Genomic DNA, 21,960 nt, shown 5'->3' on the forward strand with positions numbered 1-21,960 from the left:
CGTCTCCTCTCTTACTTCTTAGATGCCTTCACTCATGGCTATTTATACAAGCAAATAAAACCCTAGCCCTAATCCAAAGGATTGCTAGACCCATCCAAGCGAACTTGACATCGTATTGGCTTTAGTAGAGTTCAGCTGGGAGATACCAGCCACTGGTTTGCCATGCATGGGGAGACGTGGCAGAATTGGGTTGGCTCAGGCTAAGAACCACGCGAGAGAAGCAATGATGCCGTGTCGGGTATAAGAGGTTGAATGATGCTGCTTTTGGGAGGAATAAAATTTAAGCTGCGTGTGTTGGATGGATACTATATTAAGAACATGTTTTTTATATATTAGATTAGCGGAGATAGTTTCTAGGGGTTTGTATAATATCTATATGTTAAATATTTAGCAAGGAATAACTAACTAACTAGTTAAGTTACATGTAGTTAGCTTAGTAATAGATAAGTAAGATATTAACTTAACTAACTTAGTAACTGTAACGAGTTCAGACTTACTTGCAGCCCTGCGATCCTCATGTATTTTTACCCGCCAGTCTCACAACTTAGGGTATTCAGGAATTAGCCCTAAGGATGCAAAGCCAAACATACATCACCTAGTTCGTCGCTCTGTCAAATTCTCACAGCTTCAAATTGAGGACTGCCTGATTGACTTATCGTTCGTCACGAGCGAGGCTAGCGCTTATTGGGCCTTTCAGTGCATTTACAGCCTATACCGGTATTAACTTAGGGTTTTTGTTAGTGGCCTACCTAACTAGTGCGCGGGCTCAGCTCAGCTGCTCAGGGCTGAGAGCCTTCACCCCCACATATGGGATTTATATCGATCATGATGCTATCTGTAGAAAGCCGTTTGAGCCGCTGCAAAGAGGATACATACATACTAAACTTTAAAGATAAAGCTTAACACACTCTAGAAGATACGTCTACAGCTTCATAATGCTGAAACTACTTTATCTAGTGGCGATCTGCCTCATTCTCTATGTCTCCAGATCAATCGCAACGGTCATTTCTGACCGGCGGAAAGCCAAAACCCTCGGCTGCCAGCCAGGTCGCTCGATAAAGAACCGACTGCCCCTGGGGTTTGATATGTTTCAGAAGTTCAAGACGGCCTTTGACAATGGCCGCTTCCCTCAAGAGATGGCAAAGATATTTGTCGAGCAACGATCTCGAACTTTCGGATTAAGCCTGTTTGGTTCCAATTTTATCCAGACTGCCGAACCGAGAAATATTCAGGCTTTGCTTGCTACTCAGTTTTCCGATTTTGATTTGGGTGATTTGCGTCGACAGGCATTCTATCCGTTGTTGGGAAATGGCATCTTCACAGCTGATGGCAAGGCATGGTACGTTTGTGTTACCCATTGCTACCGCTTCATATTGCAAGAAGCAAGAAGTGCACAAGATGGAACGAAATGTCTAACCGGAGAGTAGGGAGCATTCTAGAGCAATGATTCGACCGCAGTTTGTGCGGGATCAAGTAGCTGACCTCGCATATGAAGAGAACCATGTGCAGGAGCTGCTTCAACAGCTAGTCACCGACAAGTTGGGCTGGACGAAGCCAACAAGCATCGTTCCCTTAATTTTTCGTCTGACGTTTGACTCTACAACCGAGTTTCTCTTTGGTACAAACGTATATTCTCAGCGTCAGGCTGGCAACCAGAATGAGACAGCTTTATTTGAATGGAACACACTGGCTGAGAGCTTCGACTTGGCCAAGAAACATTTGTGCGATCGTATGCAACTTGCCCAATTTTACTGGCTGCACAACCCCAAGGAGTTCCGAGAAAACGTTCAAGAGGTGCATCGCTTTGCCGACTTCTGCGTCCAAAACGCGCTCAAACGAGTCGAGCAGCTCGACCGACAGTCCGAAAAGTCTGGCAACACCAGGTATAATTATACTTTCCTTGATGAACTTGCCAGAGTCACAAAGGATCCCGTTGAGTTGAGAAGCCAGGCGATGAATCTCCTCCTTGCCGGTCGAGATACGACTGCAAGCCTTCTCAGCTGGACCATCTGGCTCTTAGGTCGTCACCCGGCTATTTTTAACAGACTTCGCAACCAAATCCTTGAAGATTTTGGGCCCTATGAGCAGACAGAGAAAATCACGTTCAGTTCGCTCAAGTCATGTACCTATCTTCAACATGTCTTGAATGAGGTACTACGTCTGTACCCGCCGGTTCCCATGAATTCACGACGAGCTGTCAAGGACACCACTCTACCACTTGGAGGCGGGCAGGATGGAAAGTCGCCTCTGTTCGTCAAAAAGGGCGTTGAAGTTGAATACTTTGTTTATGTAATGCATAGAGAGGAGGAGTTCTGGGGCAAGGATGCGAACGAGTTCAATCCAGACCGCTGGGTAAGCCGTAAGAGTGGCTGGGAGTATCTACCATTCAATGGCGGGCCGCGAATTTGTTTAGGGCAACAATTTGCTCTTACTGTAGCGGGTTATGTTATCAGTAGGATTTTGCAGAGATTTGATCAGCTGAAGTTGGAGGACGAGTCTTTTGTGCCGACTCATCGTCTGGGTCTTACCGATGCGCCGCAAGAGTACATTGTTCGTTTTCACAAGAGCAGTTAAGGTCATATTGAAGACAATTTCATTCCTATTATATCCTGATGGGCCGTACACTCTCACGATGATCAGTGGTCAATACCTGCGGATGAAGGCTTGAATGGCTGAAATCTGAATCAATGCTTCTAAAGTCTCGTCATGCATGCTTAGCTGATAGACAGTTATGATTAGTTATACCTAAGAAATACAGGCACCGCTATCACAATTTGTCCCCGAACAGCAGTCAGCCGTGCTACCGCAATAGCCACTCGTGGAGCAACAGTCTCCCAACTGCGATCCAGAGCATTAGGCCAATCTGGTATACCTCTGGCCATCGCTGCGAGATATTAGAGTCGACAATGGCTGGGATGCAAACATCAATGCGCGCGCCATGCTGAGGCCCCAGGATAGCGCGTTCGATCAGAATTAGCGGCCGGATGGAATTGCATCGACGGATCCATGGTATTATTGTAATACTTGATCTGTTTGGAGCAAAGACTGTATATGAGGATGAGTAGTTATATGCCAACTCAATAGACTAGGTAACTAGATGTCATGGCAGTTTTTACATAGTATTCTACTTTTTTTGATACTCGCTTAACTCATAAACAGTAGTCTTTGACTTGTCATAATCACCGTACGGCCTAGCTGTCAGTGCTGGGGCATATGGTGATTGGTACCCTTCAAGGTGGTATACCTACTGGGGCGGCCCCTTGGAAGTAATAATATTGATTAAACCCTCTTCTTCCCCTCTTGATCCTGCTTCCCCTCTGTATTTCTTCCATCTCTCCCTTTGGGACACACACACACACACACTCTCTCTCTCTCTCTTTCCGCCGATGAACTACTGGTATAAGAAAACAGCACAAAAGACAAACAGGAGAAATAAATTATCATGGCAGAGAGCGATCCTCCTATCCCGGACCTCTCGGACCACGCGGAGTCCCCCTCTCGAGTGATTGGCAGGCGTAGAAACCGCCTCGTGAACATCATTAAGCAGAACGACCTCAATCAACTCCGTCAATTCATCGCCTCATACCCTCCAGAGGATGTGATCGCCCCTGGGACACCCTATTTGGAGGACATCTTATTCCATGCAGCCTCGTACGGCAGTCCCGAGGCTCTTGAAATCCTCTTGGAGGTGTACGCTGCGGCCCCAGAAATTGTAAAGGGATTCAACCCCAAGTTCAACCTGCTGATCGACGCATGTGCTGCGGCAAACGTTGATGTGGTGCGCTTTATCCTGGACCGTCATGGCAGTCCAGAGAATCGGTTACCCCTCGGGACGGTGGATTTGCATCAGAGAGATAACTCCGGAGATACGCCAATCATCGCGGCTGCAGGGTCGCTGGAGTGTTTTGTCAGGAATACAGATGAAGAAGATAAGACTGAGTGGGTTCAGAATCGGATTTCAAGGGGCCATCGGTTGATTTATCTCCTTCTTGACTGGGGCTGTTCAGCGACAGACGTTGTTCCCCCTGTGCCAAATGATATCTCTCCTGGAGGAAGTCAGGTGCGGGATAGTGTACTTGGAGTAGCTGTGTCGAGGGCTAATGGTCCATTAATTCAACGGCTCATTGACTCTGGTGCTGATATCTACCTTAAGCACCAACACTTCTATCCGTTCCAGTTGAGCCTGACAAAGGATCACGTATATGATGTCACAACGCTTCATCTGGCAAGTTTCTTCTACAATCCTGATGCTGTTAAATTGCTCTTAGATCATCAACATTATAAAAACTATACCAACCCTGATCTGGCTTCCTCTTGTGACAGTGATGGGCGACTCCCACTACATTGGGCAGCTAACGGCCCCGGAGATTCAAATTGTAGACTCCTGGATAAGCAGCTTAGAATTACAGAGACCCTTCGACTGCTTCTTGACTATGATTCTACTGGGATTAATCTTATTGACAACACTAGATCCACGCCGCTGCACTATGCTGCTATGGCTCATGCTAGGTGCAGCTGTAGCCAGCATGCTGAGCTTACTATCTGCACTTTACTCGATCCTGGATTTAATCCTGTCACACGGTGCCAATATCAACCATGCCGAGAACAACGGCAGAACGCCATTGCACGTCTTTGCTCGAAATCTTCGGCAGGTCTCGGCGGCAAAGTTCTTGATTACACATGGGGCGGGTTTCCGCGCTCAGGATAGTGTCCGGGAGACGTCCTTTCACGCGGCAGCGCGGGGGTTTTTGATTGATCATGTATGCCGTAGTGGGAGATATGAGCAAATGACAACTGCGAACAGGATCAGGCTTCAGGATGAGATGATGCGTGCTCTGCAGGAAGCTGCCGCGGAGGATACTGCTATGTTGACGAGCCAGCCAAATGCGGAGGGTAAAACTCCGCAGGACTTGCTGGAGGAGACGAGAAATCGGTGGTATGGATCGGACCAGCACATAAACCCCGGAAGAGGCAGAGGGCAGCCAGTACATGTAGGGGCATAATTACAGTTCCGGTGAATAGATGCATACCATAGCAACGGGGCATGGAGGCCGCAGTGATAGATACCGGGAGCCGGGGCACATATTGGCGTTCCGACAATAATTAATCATTTATTCTAACTAATTCTTATATATTACGTCCAATAAGATATATAAATTCACTTAAAATAGTGATCTTACGGTGAATACTAGACGCTTTGCTGTGCCCCTGGTATAATGATGGGCATATGTGCTTGGGAAGGCTGGTGTGGTGTGGGTTTGCTAGGTATGCAGTCTAATATGTAGTGATCCTGAGGCGATCATTATAGCGTAAAACAACAACTTATATGGAACGAACGATGATGGCCAGACAACAGACTTGACCTGTATAGGCGGGTTCCAGGCCTACTTCTATCCCGGGTTTGTCGAAATTTTCCGCTAGCAAGATGCGATTGGCACCTATGTAATGGTTTGATTTCCATCTAAGCTCGTGGCCGCAGTGCGTCTGGCCTCACCGACGTCCAACAAACGAACACAGTGCCCGCTGGGTATTACGAGAGAGCCCAGTGACTAGTTAGTTAGTGGTGTTGTTGAGCAATTGATCGCTGGGGAACCATTTCTTCCACCCGGAACCCTGGCTTCTAGAATATCTGATACTACCTCTGCAAGTAACGATGGTTGCCAACCGATGTTCCCATCACGGCGCCGCCCCGGTCTGTGTCTGATGGTTACGTTCATTCTTTCTACTATTGCAGATTCATCCACTCCTGTGCTATTTTGCGTCACCGTAGCAAAGGGTTAATCAGATTGCCTTTCAGGCAGCAAATATGTGATGAGTTCAACCACGGGGGATGTCTCCAGGGGGTCTAGATTACATGTATAGCGCTCGTGTATCCTTAAAGGAATGTTGCCTCGTGAGAACCTACCCCTCAGGGATACCAGACTCGTTTAGCAACAAAGATTCATTCTGTAGATTATTATACAGATAAGTTGAAAATTCATCCCACTCGCCACCAAATCAATGTTGCCTCTTCACAGACGCCTGACTGATCAGAGATAACTACAGATTTCCATAAAACACCTCCACTGCCCTCAGAAATGGAGAATATCCCCCGAATTGGAGTCCCTTTATGATTTTTGCCATGGCATATTAACGAAAATACACCTTCTCATTGAACTGACAACCCATAAAGTGGTACCCAGTACCCGAATGAAAAATGGTATTGACCTGAATCCCTTCTCCGGCGTTGTTCTGAACAACTGCCGAAGACATGGATCGAGGGATTACAGACTTAGAGGTTGAACGAGAGTTTGCTTCCTCACGTCGCTGTTCCTGCTGTTTCTGATTGGAGATATCATCCTCGTTATCTTCTGTCTTCCCTTCAGAGTTCACAGTATCTGCGTCGTTCCCCTCACAGTCCTCGGTAACAGAAGATTCGGGTACAGATTCAGCACATACGTGCCGAGACACGGTGATAACTTGAGTGCCGTTTTCTGTATGGTTGATCTGAATACCTCCCGAAGCATTCGCCTGAGGATGAATCACAGACTCATAGTTTGGAGGATTGACAGAATGGACAAACCGCATTCCTGATGCCGTTTCAAGCTGTTGTTGATGGTTCTCCTGCTGATTCTTCGGTCCGTTCAGAAACAACCACTTGGCCATTTTCTAGTCGGTGTCTTAGGAAAGAGTATGTTTCGTGGATGTTGGGTGTTGACCTTGTCACTGTCATTAGTGACGCAGTTGTAACTTGGAATGGATAGTTGTTCTTAATAGAGTAGAGTGTTTGAGAAGAGGAAGGGAGAGGAAATGTAAAAGGGAAGAAGGGAAGTTATATAGTCAGGGGAAAGAGGATGACTGATGGAAAATGACTGCGAAAGTGACGTGTGGAGATGACTATGGTAGGGGAAGTGACCAATGTCCCCAACATAACCCACGGACAAAGAGCAAACCAGGAAGACAGAGATGGGATGAAATATGACTTTCAACGAATCTAGGACAAGTTGTGAACTATTCGGGGCTATCAATGTTATTCACATCCCTTAATTGATGGATAATTCAATAGTACAGTCAATAAGGCAACTTGAACGGATGGTATATTGTAATAAAATCTGATGTCAAGCAAGTAACACAATATATGGCGACAAAAACAGAATCCATTGTACAATGCTATTTACAATAAATATCACAGGAAATACCATAAACTAATTTCTGGATAAGAGATGATAAACTTATTTACGAGGCTTCCTCGACCATCCAGTCTTCAAATCCCCTCCAACCTTGAATCGAGGGAATATATGAGCCTCGGTATTAAATACCACATCTTCCAACGGAATGAAATCACGATCCGAGAACAAGAGGTAGAAATACTTCAATGTCTCTGCCATCCAGAAGCTTTCCATGTTATCGCGCATAACGGGAGGATCGATATTAGCGTCAGAGAGGGAAGTGAATCCTACAATTCTGTAGGATGGATGGCTTTCGCCATCATTATCGATGACATGTAGTTGGGTGCTTTCGTCACCTTTATGATCGCTCGGAGTAACCTTTTCGACGACTGCAGTGTACTTGACGAAGGATTTGAACATTTGCCAGCCCCATTCGCGGTATTGTTCGTCGCCTGTGATGCGGTACATATACAGAAGAGATTCGACCGTCTCTGGTCGTTGGAGGTTGTGGGAGTCTTGGCTATGGATTTGGATGTCGGATTTCCATACATTCTTGTCCTCTAGTGGTGCGGATATGAGGTCAAGTTCCTTCGGTGTATAGGAACTGTCTTTGCTGCTTTCGGGTGGGCGGAGCAGAGCCGAATTAGGGTATACGTCGGACAGCATCGGAGGCGAGCTATCGGTCTTGAAATATGTGATTTCAGGTGCGAGTCCAGTTGCCGTCGCAAGATAGGTAGCCCAACAGGTCTTCATCAATTCGCGCGCAAGAAGTATTTCCTCATCTTGTCGCCGGCTCCAACTCGATGATTGCCTTGCCTTAGCTAGTAACTGGCCGTGCGTTGCTCCGAGGGCTATCGTACCAGGCATGAAGCATACGAGGTGATCCATCTTAGCTGACAGTGAACGGTCAAGACCGTCTGGTCTTTCGGCTAGAACCACCATCTTTCCGTTCTTGGTATATGTGATCAAGTGTTTACTGATTCCGGTAAGTGTTTCGTCCCACATCTCCTTGTAGATGGGCTCTCCTTCTGATGTCTGCAGGTATTGTTTGATGAGATATTCTGGATATAGTCAGCACGGTATAATTGAGCAAAGACTGAAGGCCACTTACCATAGTAAGAGTCGCCCCTGCTTCCCAATCGAATGTTGTTACCACGGAACTTTCCACTGTCCGCATAGATGAAGATTGGCACGAGTCCATCCTCCGCTTGGTTGTTATCGACCACCTCCATGACATGCTCGACTGCCTCCCAGTACTCTGACTCGCCAGTCAATTTAGCTAGATACTTGAATTCTAGCTGCACGGTTGTCGCTTCTGCCGTTGAAGATGCGCCACCATCTGCGTGGGATGGTATTCCACGTGACGTATTCAAGTTGATACTGGCATAAGGTACTCCTGATGGAGACTCAAAGGCGCCCAGTAGTCGATCCGCCAAATCTGTAGCTTTCTCGATATAGAGGTCTTCACCAGGAGCTCCGGGGTCGTCATCGGTTATGGGTGCCAAATTCGGGTAAGTTGTAGATAGATAGTGTGCCGATAAGAGGCCACCAAGCATGCGAATCGTCGTCTCAAATGTATTCACATCGTGATCCTGATCGTACCGTAACGAGTTATGGATCCAATGTCGAGCATGTTGCACTCTCGAGGTAAGATTCATGAGAATCATGGTGTCAAGAGCATCCACAATAATCCACCCCATGCCGCCTTGGACCATATTCCTGCCCTTTTGAGATACAGGTTTGTACTCGTCGTATCCTATTTGAATCATCAATAAGGTATGCCGCCAACTCGTCTCTCGCAAAAGCCTACTCACCCCAGCCATATTTCTCATACGAATCCCAACTTATAGTAAACACATCCTTCACCTTTTCCCTCCTCTCTTCCCAGTTAACTTTTGTAGATGAAGCGCCCTCATCTTCAGCGTCAAACGTCTGAACCCATTTCCACAAATTTTCTCCAGTTTCCCCAACTGGACCAACGGCAGCTGGACTTCCCGAACCACCCCAAAATACATACAATAGCACCATCATGAAACAAGCAACCACCATATATACGACGCGCGACGCGGTCCGGCTCGGTCCTGTCCGACGTGGCTGGAAGTACGGCTTGTCCTTATACACTGGCAACTCCCGACTTTTCTTCCCACCAAAGAAGCTATTCATTTTGCCGAGACCTGCACCACCAGCGCTGCCATTGTTGTTGGCGTTGCCGTTGCTCTTCGATGCAAAGCCGTATCCGCCTAGGTTGCCACTGCTGCGTGTTGTTGAAGCTCGCCAGTCGAGGCCTTGTTGGGTGTGGTCATTCTGGGATGAGTGGACGAATCCGCCGCTCACCATTGTGCCTTAAAGCCAGGCAATCACTGGCTATTCAATAACCCCTTCTGCCAAGTATTCCGTCTCAAGAATCGTTGCGTAGGCTTGCGAACGGAGGGGTGGCTGTTTCTCCGGATTTGTATAGATTTTCGGATTACCGACTCTGAAGGCGAACCCGCGCAGACACACGTGGTAAAGGAGCGAGGAGCGTACTAGATGTATAGAAAATCATCGAGAATTAGTAATCCAGAAACACAAAACACAACTGTTTGAACGTTGGTTAGAGAATTGTAACGTGGAACAATCGCGGACAAATGATCAATGTACGAACATTTAAAGCTCCACCGTGGCCGCAACAGAAGCTCTACTACGTATGATTAGATGGAATGAACGACTCACTTCATTTAAGGGGCAGATATTAGCGCAGAGAGTAATGACTGCCAATAATATATTCCAGATGTGTACAATGAATATACAGCCCTCAGTCAGTGAGGAAAATTCATAGAAAAAGTGGTAAAGATGTGTTTCAAGGTTCAGGATACATTTCATACTCCGCCGCATCGGCGGCGGACTAGGGGGCCTTCGGCAAGGCGCCGAGCCTAGCTTGGCCATCACTACGTATTCGTGCAGATTGAGAGATATTGAGATGCTTTAATACCGTAGTGAATGCAGAGATAAATTGCAAGGCATCTAGTTAATTTACATGCATCCGATTATACACCAAGAAGAAACATATGCAGCTCTATAGTTTCTGGTACTCCAATTTGCCCTCGAGTTTCTTTGCTTCGGCCACCTTGCGAACCGCCTTGTTGAAGTCATCTTGGTTGATAGAGTCACGTTCATCTTTGATTGCGAAGAAACCACTATAATAAATTGTTAGCGATCATTTCTCATCTTGACAGAAGAGGGATACGTACGCTTCAGTTACCACGTTACGCAAATCGGCTCCGTTGAGACCATCACTCATCTTCACTATACTCTCAAAATCGATCTCGCCCTCCGTCACCACCGTACTAGCGTGAATCTTGAGAATCTCCAACCGGCCAACCTCGTTAGGCAGAGGAATTTCGATCTTTCGGTCCAAACGTCCAGCACGCAGAAGAGCAGGGTCAAGTGTGTCGGGTCGATTCGTGGCCATGATAATCTTTGTCTTTCCAAGATAATCGAAACCATCGAGCTGGTTGAGCAGTTCCATCAATGTTCTTTGAATCTCACGATCCGCCGAAGTTCCTTCGGAGAAACGACGACCTCCGATAGCATCGATTTCGTCCATGAAGATAATACAGGGTTCGTGTTCCTTGGCATATCCAAACATCTCTCGAATTAATCGCGCCGATTCACCGATGTATTTGTCGACGATGGCAGATGAAACCACTAGAGTAAATAGCATTAGCACAGCAACACAAGATCGATTTAGGTGAGGCGCACCTTTCAAAAAGTTGGTTTCCAAAGAGCTTGCTACAGCTCTTGCAAGCAGCGTCTTTCCTGTGCCCGGAGGACCATACAATAAGACACCCTTTGGCGGCTTGATACCGACTCGCATAAAGAGCTCTGGGTTCTTCAAGGGTAGCTCGATGACTTCCCGAAGTTCTCGGATCTGGTCGTTCAAACCACCGATACCCGCAAAGTTGACTTGACCTGGGTCTTCCAGGGACATGTTGTAAACCAAAGGATCGACTTCACGGGGCAACATTCGCATAATCGTAAGGGTTGTCATGTCGAGGGCCACACGCGTGCCTTGTTTAAGCTTCGCCTTGTCGACTTTGGAGCGGCATCCGACGACATATCTCGGACCGGAGGATGCTTTGACGATGACTGTTGGGAACAGTTAGAAGCCTTCAAAAATAGAAAGGTGGAAGTGGATGCTTACATCGTTCTTCATCGAGCTGTTTGAGGACTTCGCCGATGATCTGACCAACACTTTGCAGTGCCTTGATGTTTTCTTCTGTTATGTCGTACTCTTTTTGAGATTCTTTAATCTCCATACGCAGGGACTTGAGCTTTGCCTCCCATTCTCGGAGATCGAGAAGTGTCTTTTTGTAATCTTCGATGGCCTGGTTCCTCTCGGGATCGCCAGCGCCGTTCATCGTGACGGAAGAACCAGCTGGTTCGCGGCACTCGGTATGACAGCTAGTTGGAGTAATGTAGTTTAGAGTTTCTCTTGGGAGGACGTAATGAACGGAGCAATGGAGTTTGGGCGTAGAGGGTTGATGATGGCAGCAGTTGACAGTTGTTGATGGATTGGTGAGCTTCGTTCCAACAAGCTCCCGTTGCTTCTGCGGCCCATTGCTCCTTCCGTGATACGTAGCATCACGTGATCAACAACTTCAATCACGCACGGACTAGCAGAAGATCAAACAGTGCAAACACCAGCGGGACCTGGTGCCTTGTTGCCTTGCTGCCTTAGCCTTCTGCCTTAACAAATGCCAGCGCCGCATCCAGAGCTCATCGATGACGATGGCTTCTCTCCGCATCTCCCCGACTTAGAAAGCGGGAGAAATCGCCTCGGGGTCAAAGCATTTGTAGATGAGATCACGAGCTGTAAACAATTGATCCAGGTCTATTCCGAAAAGCACAGTTCTTGCCCCACAAGGCCCTGTATCCTCGGAATGTGAGCTGAGCTATTCTCACCCTTTCTTGACTTGGTGATGTAACGACTATATAGGGCGGGCTACCCCTCCAAAAAGTGACATGTAAAATCCTGACTACCTTGTTAGACCGAGCATTGCCCTGTAGTTACTAGCTCTTCTACATTAAGTGCCATATCAAATCAGTCAATAACAGCCTGTTTTTACATTCAACTTGTCCGTTTCCTGCCTGGTAAGTGTGTCTCTGTTTTCGGAACGCATCATTGCTTGGAGCTTGCCCCACCATCCCACCAAACACAGCGACTGCTATCACTCTGCTTTCAGTCTGCTACAACATCCATCTTCAAGAATTTCACGCATTGATTCAATCTATCAGCTGCACAAAGTGAGTCATTCTCGGTGAGTGATCAATTGACGCTATTCATCGCGTCACGTTGCGAGGGCAAGCAGACGTTCATCATTCCTCTCGTTTTGGGTTGTCGGTGAAACTTTTTGTACCTTAGCAGCTCACCCTGTGGCCCTCTAGAAAAACCATCCCACCCTCTTCAATCCCTCTTTCTCTTCTTCTTCTCCTTCTTTTGTTCAGCAAGACATCCAGTCTAATCAAATTTATCAGACTACAACATGCCTATCTCCAAGATCCACGCTCGTTCCGTCTACGACTCTCGCGGTAACCCTACCGTCGAGGTCGATGTCGTCACCGAGACCGGCTTGCACCGCGCCATTGTTCCCTCTGGAGCTTCCACTGGTTCGTTTACTCTCCCTTGGTCTTGATCGAGCTGCTAACTGATCATTCTAGGTCAACACGAGGCCTGCGAGCTCCGTGATGGTGACAAGACCAAGTGGGGTGGAAAGGGTGAGTTCTTTCGAATGAGATCTAAGAGAAACCGTGTATTGATCCTGTCAAGGTGTCCTCAAGGCCGTCGCCAACGTCAATGATACCATCGGACCCGCCATCATCAAGGAAAACATCGACGTCAAGGACCAGAGTAAGGTTGATGAATTCCTCATCAAGCTCGACGGCACACCCAACAAGACCAACCTCGGTGCCAATGCCATCCTTGGTGTCTCATTGGCCATTGCCAAGGCTGGTGCTGCTGAGAAGGGCGTCCCTCTCTACGCTCACATTTCCGACCTTGCCGGAACCAAGAAGCCATATGTTCTCCCCGTTCCTTTCCAGAACGTCTTGAACGGTGGTTCCCACGCTGGTGGCCGTCTTGCCTTCCAGGAATTCATGATCGTCCCTGAGTAAGCAGATCACGGTTGAATCTTCTACGATCCAAACTAACGTTTCATAGCACCGCTCCCACATTCAGTGAAGGTCTCCGCCAGGGTGCCGAAGTTTACCAGAAGCTCAAATCTTTGGCCAAGAAGAAGTACGGCCAGTCTGCTGGTAACGTCGGTGATGAGGGTGGTGTTGCTCCCGATATTCAGACTGCCGAGGAGGCTCTCGACTTGATCACCGAGGCCATTGAGCAGGCCGGATACACTGGCAAAATCAAGATTGCCATGGACGTTGCCTCCAGCGAGTTCTACAAGACCGATGTCAAGAAATACGACCTCGACTTCAAGAACCCTGAGAGCGACCCCGAGAAGTGGCTCACCTACGAGCAGCTTGCCGACTTGTACAAGAACCTTGCCAAGAAGTACCCCATTGTCAGCATTGAGGATCCTTTTGCTGAGGATGACTGGGAGGCTTGGAGCTACTTCTACAAGACCTCTGACTTCCAGATTGTTGGGTGAGTGAACCAATGCACTGAGACTATACTATATAATAGCTAACGAGTTCAGTGATGACTTGACCGTCACCAACCCCCTCCGCATCAAGAAGGCCATCGAGCTCAAGTCCTGCAACGCCCTTTTGCTCAAGGTCAACCAGATCGGTACCCTCACTGAGTCCATCCAGGCCGCCAAGGACTCCTACGCCGGTGGCTGGGGTGTCATGGTTTCTCACCGCTCCGGTGAGACCGAGGATGTCACCATTGCCGACATTGTCGTTGGTCTCCGCGCCGGTCAGATCAAGACTGGTGCTCCTGCCCGTTCCGAGCGTCTTGCCAAGCTCAACCAGATCCTCCGTATCGAGGAGGAGTTGGGCAACAACGCTATCTACGCTGGCGAGAACTTCCGCCATGCTGTCAACCTTTAAAATAGTCGTGAAGACTTGATAAAGGAAAGAGAAACAATGAATCTAACAGAATGAAAATAAGTGCTACGAAGCTACGATCTTGGGCGACAATATTTCGAGACGGGAAGAAAAAACTACTCTCTCTTGAATTAATGATAGCATGTTGCCATAGCTAATAGAAATTTTCTTAAAAAAAAAAAAGTCCAAACCCTGTCCCCATCAGTAAATAACTGATTAAATGCGAGTGACTCGCCAACTTCTTACCCTCGTTCTCGTCGTCGTCATCGAAGCAAGAAGAAGTAGAACAGCCCGCAACCATTATAAGTCTATGGTCCCGTTGTATATATATATACTATTGCTAATGGAGATGTCAGCGTACGTGCCATATATCATTCCAGAATCCCAACTGTAAAATTCATGGGGGATTCTCCTCAATTTCCCGATTCACAGCTGTCCCCGATTGTTTGAACTTGACATGATGTTTCACATAAGTTGAGAGGAGTGTGACTGGGAAGAAGAAGAGGGAGAGGGAGAAGTAGAAAGGAAGGGCCTGGTTTGGATCACCTACCTAGGTAATCAATCACAAGAACGTTTACATCCACATTAGGTAGGAGATATCTTATTTGGGAAGATGTCCAGGTGCCCAGGTGGTATTGTTGGTGGTTATTACATGACATATCTAGCACTACAATAAAAGTTGACTCCTGATAACTATCAAGGTCGGAACAGATTATAAAAATGCAAGTCGTCTATTGATTCCTTTTTATTTTGTATTACGTTGAATAACTCCATTCTTCGCCTCTATATGTCCGTGTTCTTATTGCGCACCGCTTCTTTCGTGGAACGGCAATCGAAAGGAATTCTGTCCATCATTATTGAGCTTCGCCGTGATTTCGTGCAGGCATCCAGCGGCGGCCGCAAAGAAGCCGAGAACGGTCTGTGACATCCAATTAGCTCGATACACTTATACAATAGGGGAGAGAAGGACATACGAAGCTAGGCGACAACACTCGCGAAAGATACTCAGGATGGAACTGCACACCCACAAACCAAGGGTGGTCCTTCAATTCGATAATCTCCATACGTTCACCCTTGATATCCTTTCCGACAAAGGTGAGTCCGGCCTTTTCGAGACGGTCGACCATTTCTGGATTGACCTCGTAACGGTGTCGGTGTCGTTCCTGGATTTGAGGTGCTGATCCGTAGAGGGCACGGAGTTTTGACCATTCGCTGCCAGGCTGGAAGATGCAGGGATGTTTGCCAAGGCGCATTGTACCGCCGAGTTTTGTCTTGTCAACCTCGGGCATGTAGACAATGACATGATTGTTAACATCAGGATGCAATTCTTCACTGCCAGCATCCTCAATCCCGGCAACGTTGCGAGCATACTCGATAACAGCAAGTTGCATACCGAGACAGATACCCAAAAAGGGCACGTTCTTGGTACGCGCCCAGGTAATTGCCTTCATCATACCGAGTGTAGCCCGAGTTCCGAATCCTCCAGGAACACACAATCCATCAGCGGTGCACACATTGTGCCACGCCTTATGGAATTCGGCAGGCGAGACTTCTAACGTCTCATCTTCGAGGTGCGAGGCGTCCACCCAGATAACCTTGAGCTTCTTGCGGCAGTACATGGCTGCATGCTCGAAGGACTTGCTGAGACTGATATATGCGTCATGAAGAGTTGTGTATTTGCCCACGAGCGCAATCGATACTGTGTCGTGCAGATTGTCTTGGCTGTGTGCAAGGTCAACCCAGTCCCTCCACATGCGACTACCTTGTTCGATGCGTGCGGTCGGCTGTTGGATGGATGAGAGGTTGAGGAGCTCGCTGAGTGTTTTGAGGAGTTTTTGCCTTTCGAGAAGGAGTGGAACATGATATGTGGTGGATACATTGTGTACTGCAATGACTTGTTTCCGCTCCATTTGGCACATGTTTGCGATTTTGTCGATAGTAGAGTCCTCTAGCGGCTGTTCACAACGACAAGCAATCTTTTCCCAAAGGTCAGTTTAGGCATTTTTCGATAGTGGAAAGGCGATGACATACCAGATCTGGGTTGAGGCCGGCACTTCGAACATCGCTAACGGCCCTCTGTGTTGGTTTTGTCTTTTGCTCACCACCAGGTCCTGGTCTGTCCTGCTGTTAGTCCCTGGCATTCCTTCCTGACAAGACAAGAACTTACGGGATGACAGGAACGTATGAGACGTGAATCTGTGCATAGTTGCCTTTGCCAGCCCGTCTCTGGAGCTGACTGACAGCATGAATGAATGGAGCACTCTCAATGTCTCCGACGGTACCACCTTTTGAGGTCAGCCTTGTCCATCCAGTTCACAAGTCGACACTTACCCAACTCAATAATGCAAACATCAGGCTCGGCCCCGGACTCGTCAATGGGCATCTTGGCAACTCGCTCGATCCAATCTTGAATGGCATTGGTGATATGTGGTACGCTACTCATTGTTAGGACGGTCTCAATGAGACGGGTGTTTTGTACGTACACTTGAACAGTTTTACCGAGATAGTGTCCCACACGCTCTTTTTCAATGACGTGCTGATAGATCTTGCCAGTTGTGATGTTGTGGTCACGAGTGAGCGTGGTAAGAAGATATCGTTCATAGTTTCCGAGATCGAGATCCATTTCCTAAGCTCAGGTATGAGAACCAGGTTGTAAGGGACATAGTCTTTGCAGGAACACATACACCACCATCTAGTTTCAATTAGCAATTAGCAATGCTGTTTAGGAGGCGACTTAAACATACCATCTGTCACGTATACCTCGCCGTGCCTACAGAGCAAATTAGTATACAAAGCCGGCGCAGCAGAAGACCGGGTACGAACTCTATAGGTGACATTGTGCCAGCCTGAATGTTTAAGGATTAGCCATGGCTCTATACAGCGTAATTGAAACCATAGATGGGTTCTACTCACATCAATGTTAATGTATGGATCAATTTTCTATTCTAAAGTCAGCAATTGACAATACACCCTCTTATGAATGCCTCCAAATACAAGAGAAAAACAAAATCTAAACTCCAAAGGACACATACTATACTCGTAACCGTAAGACCAATAGTCTTGAGAAGCAAACCAGTGCTGGAGGCAATAATGCCTTTTCCAACACCGGATATAACACCTATTCAAGACAAATTTTTTCAGTAAGTCTTCTCGCAAAAAAATTTTTTTTTTTTTCGTATCAATCATGCAAGCAGACAAACTAACCTCCTGACACTAAAACGTACTTCATCTTGACGTTAGATGGACCACAGCTATAACAGCTATGGTGCGGAAATAAAATATCGAGAGATCGCGTTTTCGAGATTGCGATAAAAGAAAAAAAAAAGCACGCTAAGCCTTATCTGTGGGGTTTATCATGTGACGGCGCCAAGACTGGATCTGTGAAGGACAAATCCTAACCCTAAGGACGACCACCGAACGAGAGGATCTAGTCGTGACTACGTAGTAAAAGATGTATAAGACGGGCAAAGAAAAAAGCATTCAATAAAGTGACCAGGTTGTTTGTAGAGACGTGTAATGGTGCTGGAGAAAAGAATGATACTTGATTGTCCTCGTTAGGGTTAGGGTTTACATTGCTTGGATTGATGCCTAGATTAGTTAATTAGTTAACTAACTTAACTGATGTGTGTCATCGCTGGTATGACTCACCTAGATACACTTCTAGTTACTTTTAACGATATCCCTGGGGCCACGCTGATGCCTTGCATCGCCCGAGCAACCAAGAGCGGTTGAACTGGAAATATCACCAATACCATGTGCAGTGCATGCCGAGGCTCCATGGGCTGGAGATATACCCTCATTAGCCCGATGATATAAGTGACTGACTCAGCATCCTCTTGGGGTGAATAACATTCGTTATCTATAGCGTCGAGTTCTAAGTATCATGCCCGAATGACGTAGACCTGCAGTTGGTTGACAAGTAATCGTACAGTCCACCATTCTTGTTAGTACACGGTCCATTTTGTGTCGTCTGATCCTTTGCGAATAATATTTCTATTGGTTGAGATGCGAGTCAACAATATTTACTGTTCGCTTGTGATTCTGAGAGTGTCTTGAAGAGGAAAGAATTATTGTCGACGGAACGATCGTCCATCCTGGTTTTCCCGCCTTGCAGCCCAATATATTCACGTGATTGCCTGGGCTAACCCCTCCCTCTTTGCTTTGTGATAGGGCCTTTTTTTTCCCCCAAGTTTCCCCTTGTCACTTTTTGTCACACACACACACACACACTTCAAGGCGACGTCCTTTTGGTTTTTGTTATTGATTCTTACTATAGAAAGTGAGAACAAACAGAAACCCTACTTTGCAACTTGCCGAAAATCTTCTCGACAGAGTTTCAAGCAAAAGCTTTCTCGCCATGGCGCCTTCGAAGTGGGGTGAGTCCGATTGACAGATTCTTGACCTGTGCCTACAATTTTTTTGCGATCGGTGTTTACGACGTTCGAATTATGAGAAGAGAATGATGACTGACAATATCTGAACGAACAGACGACGAAGAGGATAGCACCCCTCCCTCATCTCCGCCTCCTGTCGCCGGCCGTCGCAAGTTCGACGATGAAGAAGATGACGAAGTAAGACCTTTCCATTACTCGCGCCTCAATAGTCGCATAACGCACACATAAATGTCCTTTTGAGCTCAACTAACATAATTCACAGGTCCTAGACTCCTGGGACGCCGCCGAAGACTCCGAAGTCGAGCGCGAAAAAGCCAAAGCCGCCGCTGCAGCCAAAGCCAAAGCTGATGCCGCAGCCGCCGCAAAGAAGAAAAGCAAAGCCCAACGCATACAAGAACACCAAGAAGAGCGCAAAAAACTCGAAGAAGAAGAAGAAGAAGACTCGGATGAATACAGCAGCGAAGATGAGGCCGAGCGCCGGGCACGCCTGCGCAAGACCGAGAAGGATTCCGATCTCAAGCACGCCGAGGATCTGTTTGGTGATATCGACCTGAACCGTAATCGGGGGAAATCAAAGGCTATCGTTGTCGGGGATGCGTCGGATCCTACAAAGGCGATTGATTTGTCCGCCATGCCGTTGTTTAAACCTACAACCAAGGACCAATTCACCGCGTTGACCAACACCCTTATCCCGCTGTTGACAGCCAACTCGAAGAAGGCGCAATACGCTCTCTGGGCACCTGAATTTGCGAAGCAGCTGGTCAAGGATTTGCCCAGTGACCAGGTCAAGAAAGTGGCTAGTGCCTTGACGACCCTAAGCAACGAAAAGATGCGCGAAGAGCGTCAGGCCGATAAGGGAGGCAAGAAGTCCAAAGCAGCAAAGACCAAGACATCTTTGAACACTGCGCGGGACTTTACAAAAGTGGATACTAATGTTTATGATGAGGATGACTTGGGTGATGACGATTTCATGTAATTTATCCATTTATATTCATGTCCCCCTCCCCCTATTTCTCCTCCTCCTGAAACTCGATTGTTTCGTTATATGCATAGCTATTGCTCGGTGTCTTCAATCTTGATTCTTTTGTTTTCTCCCCCCCTCTTTCTATTGTTTGTCCCTTGCAAGATGAGTTACCTACGTCTTTCTTGTCTATTGGATCAAAAAGTTTCTATACAGTACATGGGATGTCTCTTTACGTGTTGAAATGTACTCGAAGAACATTGCGCAAGTATAGACTAATAGTACTGTTATCCTTGATAAATAGACATTGCTTTCACAACCCTAGAATGCCTCTTCTAGACCAGCTGGTCTTGTCCTACGAAGTTTCTACTAGAGAAAGACAAATGTAAAATGTTAAATGATTGGTTTGGGTTGGATTTCATTTGTGTTTGCCCGTTGAAATTGTTTAAAACAACAAGTATGGAAAGGGAATAAGACAAGAGATAAGATTTGCTGGGCTGATTGATAGAAGTGATGGATAAAGTTATGAGACAGAATCAATATAGGAGAGATGTTCCTCAATTGAATGTCCATAGCTTATCCACTCTTTCAATTTCGAGATTCTTTGGCGTCATATATAGACACTCTAAGAGCCAGAAACGAGTCAACCAGAAAACAGGGCAGGGGATAAGACAAGGAAGAAAAGATTATTGGAGAGATGAAATAGCACGAAATTTCGCAAACAGATATCCGGCTCCAACCTGGCGTTTCTCCAAATATCAAACTCCGCATCCAACTACAGGCCTGGTGAGGGAACAAACAAAAGGGCGGCTAAAGGCAGTCGTCATTCGATTGCCTGGTAGTGAGGGGGAAAGTGGTAAAAGGCTGAGATTTGCCGCGTCAACTGAGGGGGTAACAGGAAAAGGAAAAAGAAACAAAGCAGGGCGCTCAAGACTCCGATTCGAAAGACGCATTAAGACATAGTGGCATAGTTTCAAAAAGTCATTATCGAATTTTGAAGACCAGCTTCCTTGTGCGTTTTCGTAATAGATAAGACTCCTCCTTACTCTGCGGGAGCGGGAGCGGCAGCAGGAGCCTCATCCTCAGCCTTTTCCTCGGCAGGGGCAGCAGCCTCCTCAACGGACTTTTCTTCCTTGGGCTCAGCAGCTTCGGGCTCACCGCCGTCGGATGAGGTCCAGAGAGTGAGGTTGTCACGCAACAACTGCATAATGAGGGTGCTGTCGCGGTAGGACTCCTCGGAGAGAGAGTCGAGTTCAGCAATGGCGTCATCGAATGCCTGCTTGGCCAAGTGGCAAGCACGGTCGGGCGAGTTCAAGATTTCGTAGTAGAAAACTGAGAAGTTGAGGGCGAGGCCAAGACGGATGGGGTGGGTAGGAGTGAGCTCAGTCTGTGCGACATCGGTGGCGTTCTGAAATCGTTAGCAAGATGAAGAGATGCGAACATAGCGACCTGGAACAAACCTTGTAAGCTTCGTGAGCGGCAGTGGCTGCGACCTTGCGCTTGTTGCCGGATGCGAACTCAGCGAGATAACGGTGGTAGTCACCCTTCCTGCGATTGAATCAGCATCCACTCTAGTTCTCCAAAACTGAGTTAATTGCATACATCTTGTGATAGAAAACTTTCGACTCGCCAGACTCAGCCTTTGGGATGAGGGACTCGTCGAGAACGTCCAAGACATCTTGGCACACTCTCTCGAGCTCAGTCTCAATCTTTTGGCGGTAGTCGCGGATGATGGACACATGTTCGGAGGATCCCTTGGATTCTTCCTTTTGCTCGATGGAGGAAATGATGCGCCAGGAAGCACGACGGGTACCGACGACGTTCTTGTAGGCGACGGAGAGGAGATTGCGCTCATCGACGGAAAGTTCACCATTCAGCTGTTTTTTTTTTGTTAATTATCAACAATTCGCAAGATTTTCGATTTCGCGAAATCAAGGAATATCAAGTCGCAATAGAGGGTATCGTACATTGGCAACTTCCTGTAGAGGATGGCAGTTAGATATTGTCCTTGAACTTATGACCAATGTTTTGGTAGATAGTTAGCTTACCTTCATGTATGTGACCATCTCTAAATTCACACAAGACTGATTAGTTGCATATTCTATGGTACGGCGACCATGCTTGACTCACCATCATAACGCTCGGCCTGCTCACAGAGGCGTGCGAGGAAAGTCTTGCTTTGGGGTAATCAGTGACTTGGACATGGGAACTAGTATATATGGTTTCAGGTGCTTTACCTTTCACGCTGCAGCCAAAAAGAAGTTAGTCAAATCATTATGAAAACCAAAAAGCAGGCCATTGTAAGGTAGAACAAAAACAAGCATTTTGAGGGTGCTGGCGGCGGCGACAGCCTGGTGTTATTGCAAAATGAGGGGTTGTGATGTGTACAAACCTCAGAAACGTCAGAAGTCAT

At 47.1% G+C, this 21,960-nt stretch overlaps 9 protein-coding genes across 9 annotated transcripts; 4 read left to right on the forward strand and 5 right to left on the reverse strand.

Annotated features, from left to right (window-relative positions):
- Positions 1–935: 935 nt before the first annotated feature.
- EYB26_007160 (uncharacterized protein) lies at positions 936–2,574 on the forward strand (the record flags this gene model as incomplete). Its single annotated transcript, XM_054266432.1, has 2 exons — positions 936–1,339; positions 1,428–2,574. The coding sequence occupies 2 exons, from the start codon at positions 936–938 to the stop codon at positions 2,572–2,574; spliced, it is 1,551 nt and encodes a 516-aa protein (XP_054122407.1).
- An 868-nt stretch (positions 2,575–3,442) lies between these two features.
- On the forward strand, positions 3,443–5,003 carry EYB26_007161 (uncharacterized protein; the record flags this gene model as incomplete). Its single annotated transcript, XM_054266433.1, has 2 exons — positions 3,443–4,198; positions 4,269–5,003. The coding sequence occupies 2 exons, from the start codon at positions 3,443–3,445 to the stop codon at positions 5,001–5,003; spliced, it is 1,491 nt and encodes a 496-aa protein (XP_054122408.1).
- A 1,126-nt stretch (positions 5,004–6,129) lies between these two features.
- EYB26_007162 (uncharacterized protein) lies at positions 6,130–6,645 on the reverse strand (the record flags this gene model as incomplete). The annotated part of the gene is made up of 1 exon (XM_054266434.1): positions 6,130–6,645. The coding sequence occupies one exon, from the start codon at positions 6,643–6,645 to the stop codon at positions 6,130–6,132; it is 516 nt and encodes a 171-aa protein (XP_054122409.1).
- A 566-nt stretch (positions 6,646–7,211) lies between these two features.
- Positions 7,212–9,485, reverse strand: EYB26_007163 (uncharacterized protein; the record flags this gene model as incomplete). The annotated part of the gene is made up of 3 exons (XM_054266435.1): positions 7,212–8,209; positions 8,260–8,904; positions 8,963–9,485. 3 exons carry the CDS (start codon positions 9,483–9,485, stop codon positions 7,212–7,214), a joined length of 2,166 nt encoding a protein of 721 aa, XP_054122410.1.
- A 718-nt stretch (positions 9,486–10,203) lies between these two features.
- EYB26_007164 (uncharacterized protein) lies at positions 10,204–11,548 on the reverse strand (the record flags this gene model as incomplete). Its single annotated transcript, XM_054266436.1, has 4 exons — positions 10,204–10,324; positions 10,379–10,835; positions 10,890–11,276; positions 11,332–11,548. 4 exons carry the CDS (start codon positions 11,546–11,548, stop codon positions 10,204–10,206), a joined length of 1,182 nt encoding a protein of 393 aa, XP_054122411.1.
- Positions 11,549–12,673: 1,125 nt separating this feature from the next.
- On the forward strand, positions 12,674–14,195 carry EYB26_007165 (uncharacterized protein; the record flags this gene model as incomplete). The annotated part of the gene is made up of 5 exons (XM_054266437.1): positions 12,674–12,797; positions 12,849–12,905; positions 12,958–13,297; positions 13,348–13,788; positions 13,841–14,195. 5 exons carry the CDS (start codon positions 12,674–12,676, stop codon positions 14,193–14,195), a joined length of 1,317 nt encoding a protein of 438 aa, XP_054122412.1.
- A 796-nt stretch (positions 14,196–14,991) lies between these two features.
- EYB26_007166 (uncharacterized protein) lies at positions 14,992–17,421 on the reverse strand (the record flags this gene model as incomplete). Its single annotated transcript, XM_054266438.1, has 12 exons — positions 14,992–15,111; positions 15,167–16,168; positions 16,224–16,308; positions 16,360–16,477; positions 16,524–16,627; positions 16,676–16,818; positions 16,877–16,884; positions 16,937–16,962; positions 17,016–17,038; positions 17,106–17,132; positions 17,225–17,310; positions 17,397–17,421. 12 exons carry the CDS (start codon positions 17,419–17,421, stop codon positions 14,992–14,994), a joined length of 1,767 nt encoding a protein of 588 aa, XP_054122413.1.
- A 1,128-nt stretch (positions 17,422–18,549) lies between these two features.
- On the forward strand, positions 18,550–19,562 carry EYB26_007167 (uncharacterized protein; the record flags this gene model as incomplete). The annotated part of the gene is made up of 3 exons (XM_054266439.1): positions 18,550–18,568; positions 18,681–18,763; positions 18,849–19,562. The coding sequence occupies 3 exons, from the start codon at positions 18,550–18,552 to the stop codon at positions 19,560–19,562; spliced, it is 816 nt and encodes a 271-aa protein (XP_054122414.1).
- A 1,027-nt stretch (positions 19,563–20,589) lies between these two features.
- Positions 20,590–21,960, reverse strand: EYB26_007168 (uncharacterized protein; the record flags this gene model as incomplete). Its single annotated transcript, XM_054266440.1, has 8 exons — positions 20,590–20,955; positions 21,008–21,095; positions 21,150–21,424; positions 21,515–21,526; positions 21,596–21,615; positions 21,678–21,724; positions 21,785–21,792; positions 21,940–21,960. 8 exons carry the CDS (start codon positions 21,958–21,960, stop codon positions 20,590–20,592), a joined length of 837 nt encoding a protein of 278 aa, XP_054122415.1.

The sequence above is a fragment of the Talaromyces marneffei genome, chromosome 5 (genome assembly GCF_009556855.1).
Source record: "Talaromyces marneffei chromosome 5, complete sequence".
Taxonomy (NCBI): Eukaryota; Fungi; Ascomycota; class Eurotiomycetes; order Eurotiales; family Trichocomaceae; genus Talaromyces; species Talaromyces marneffei.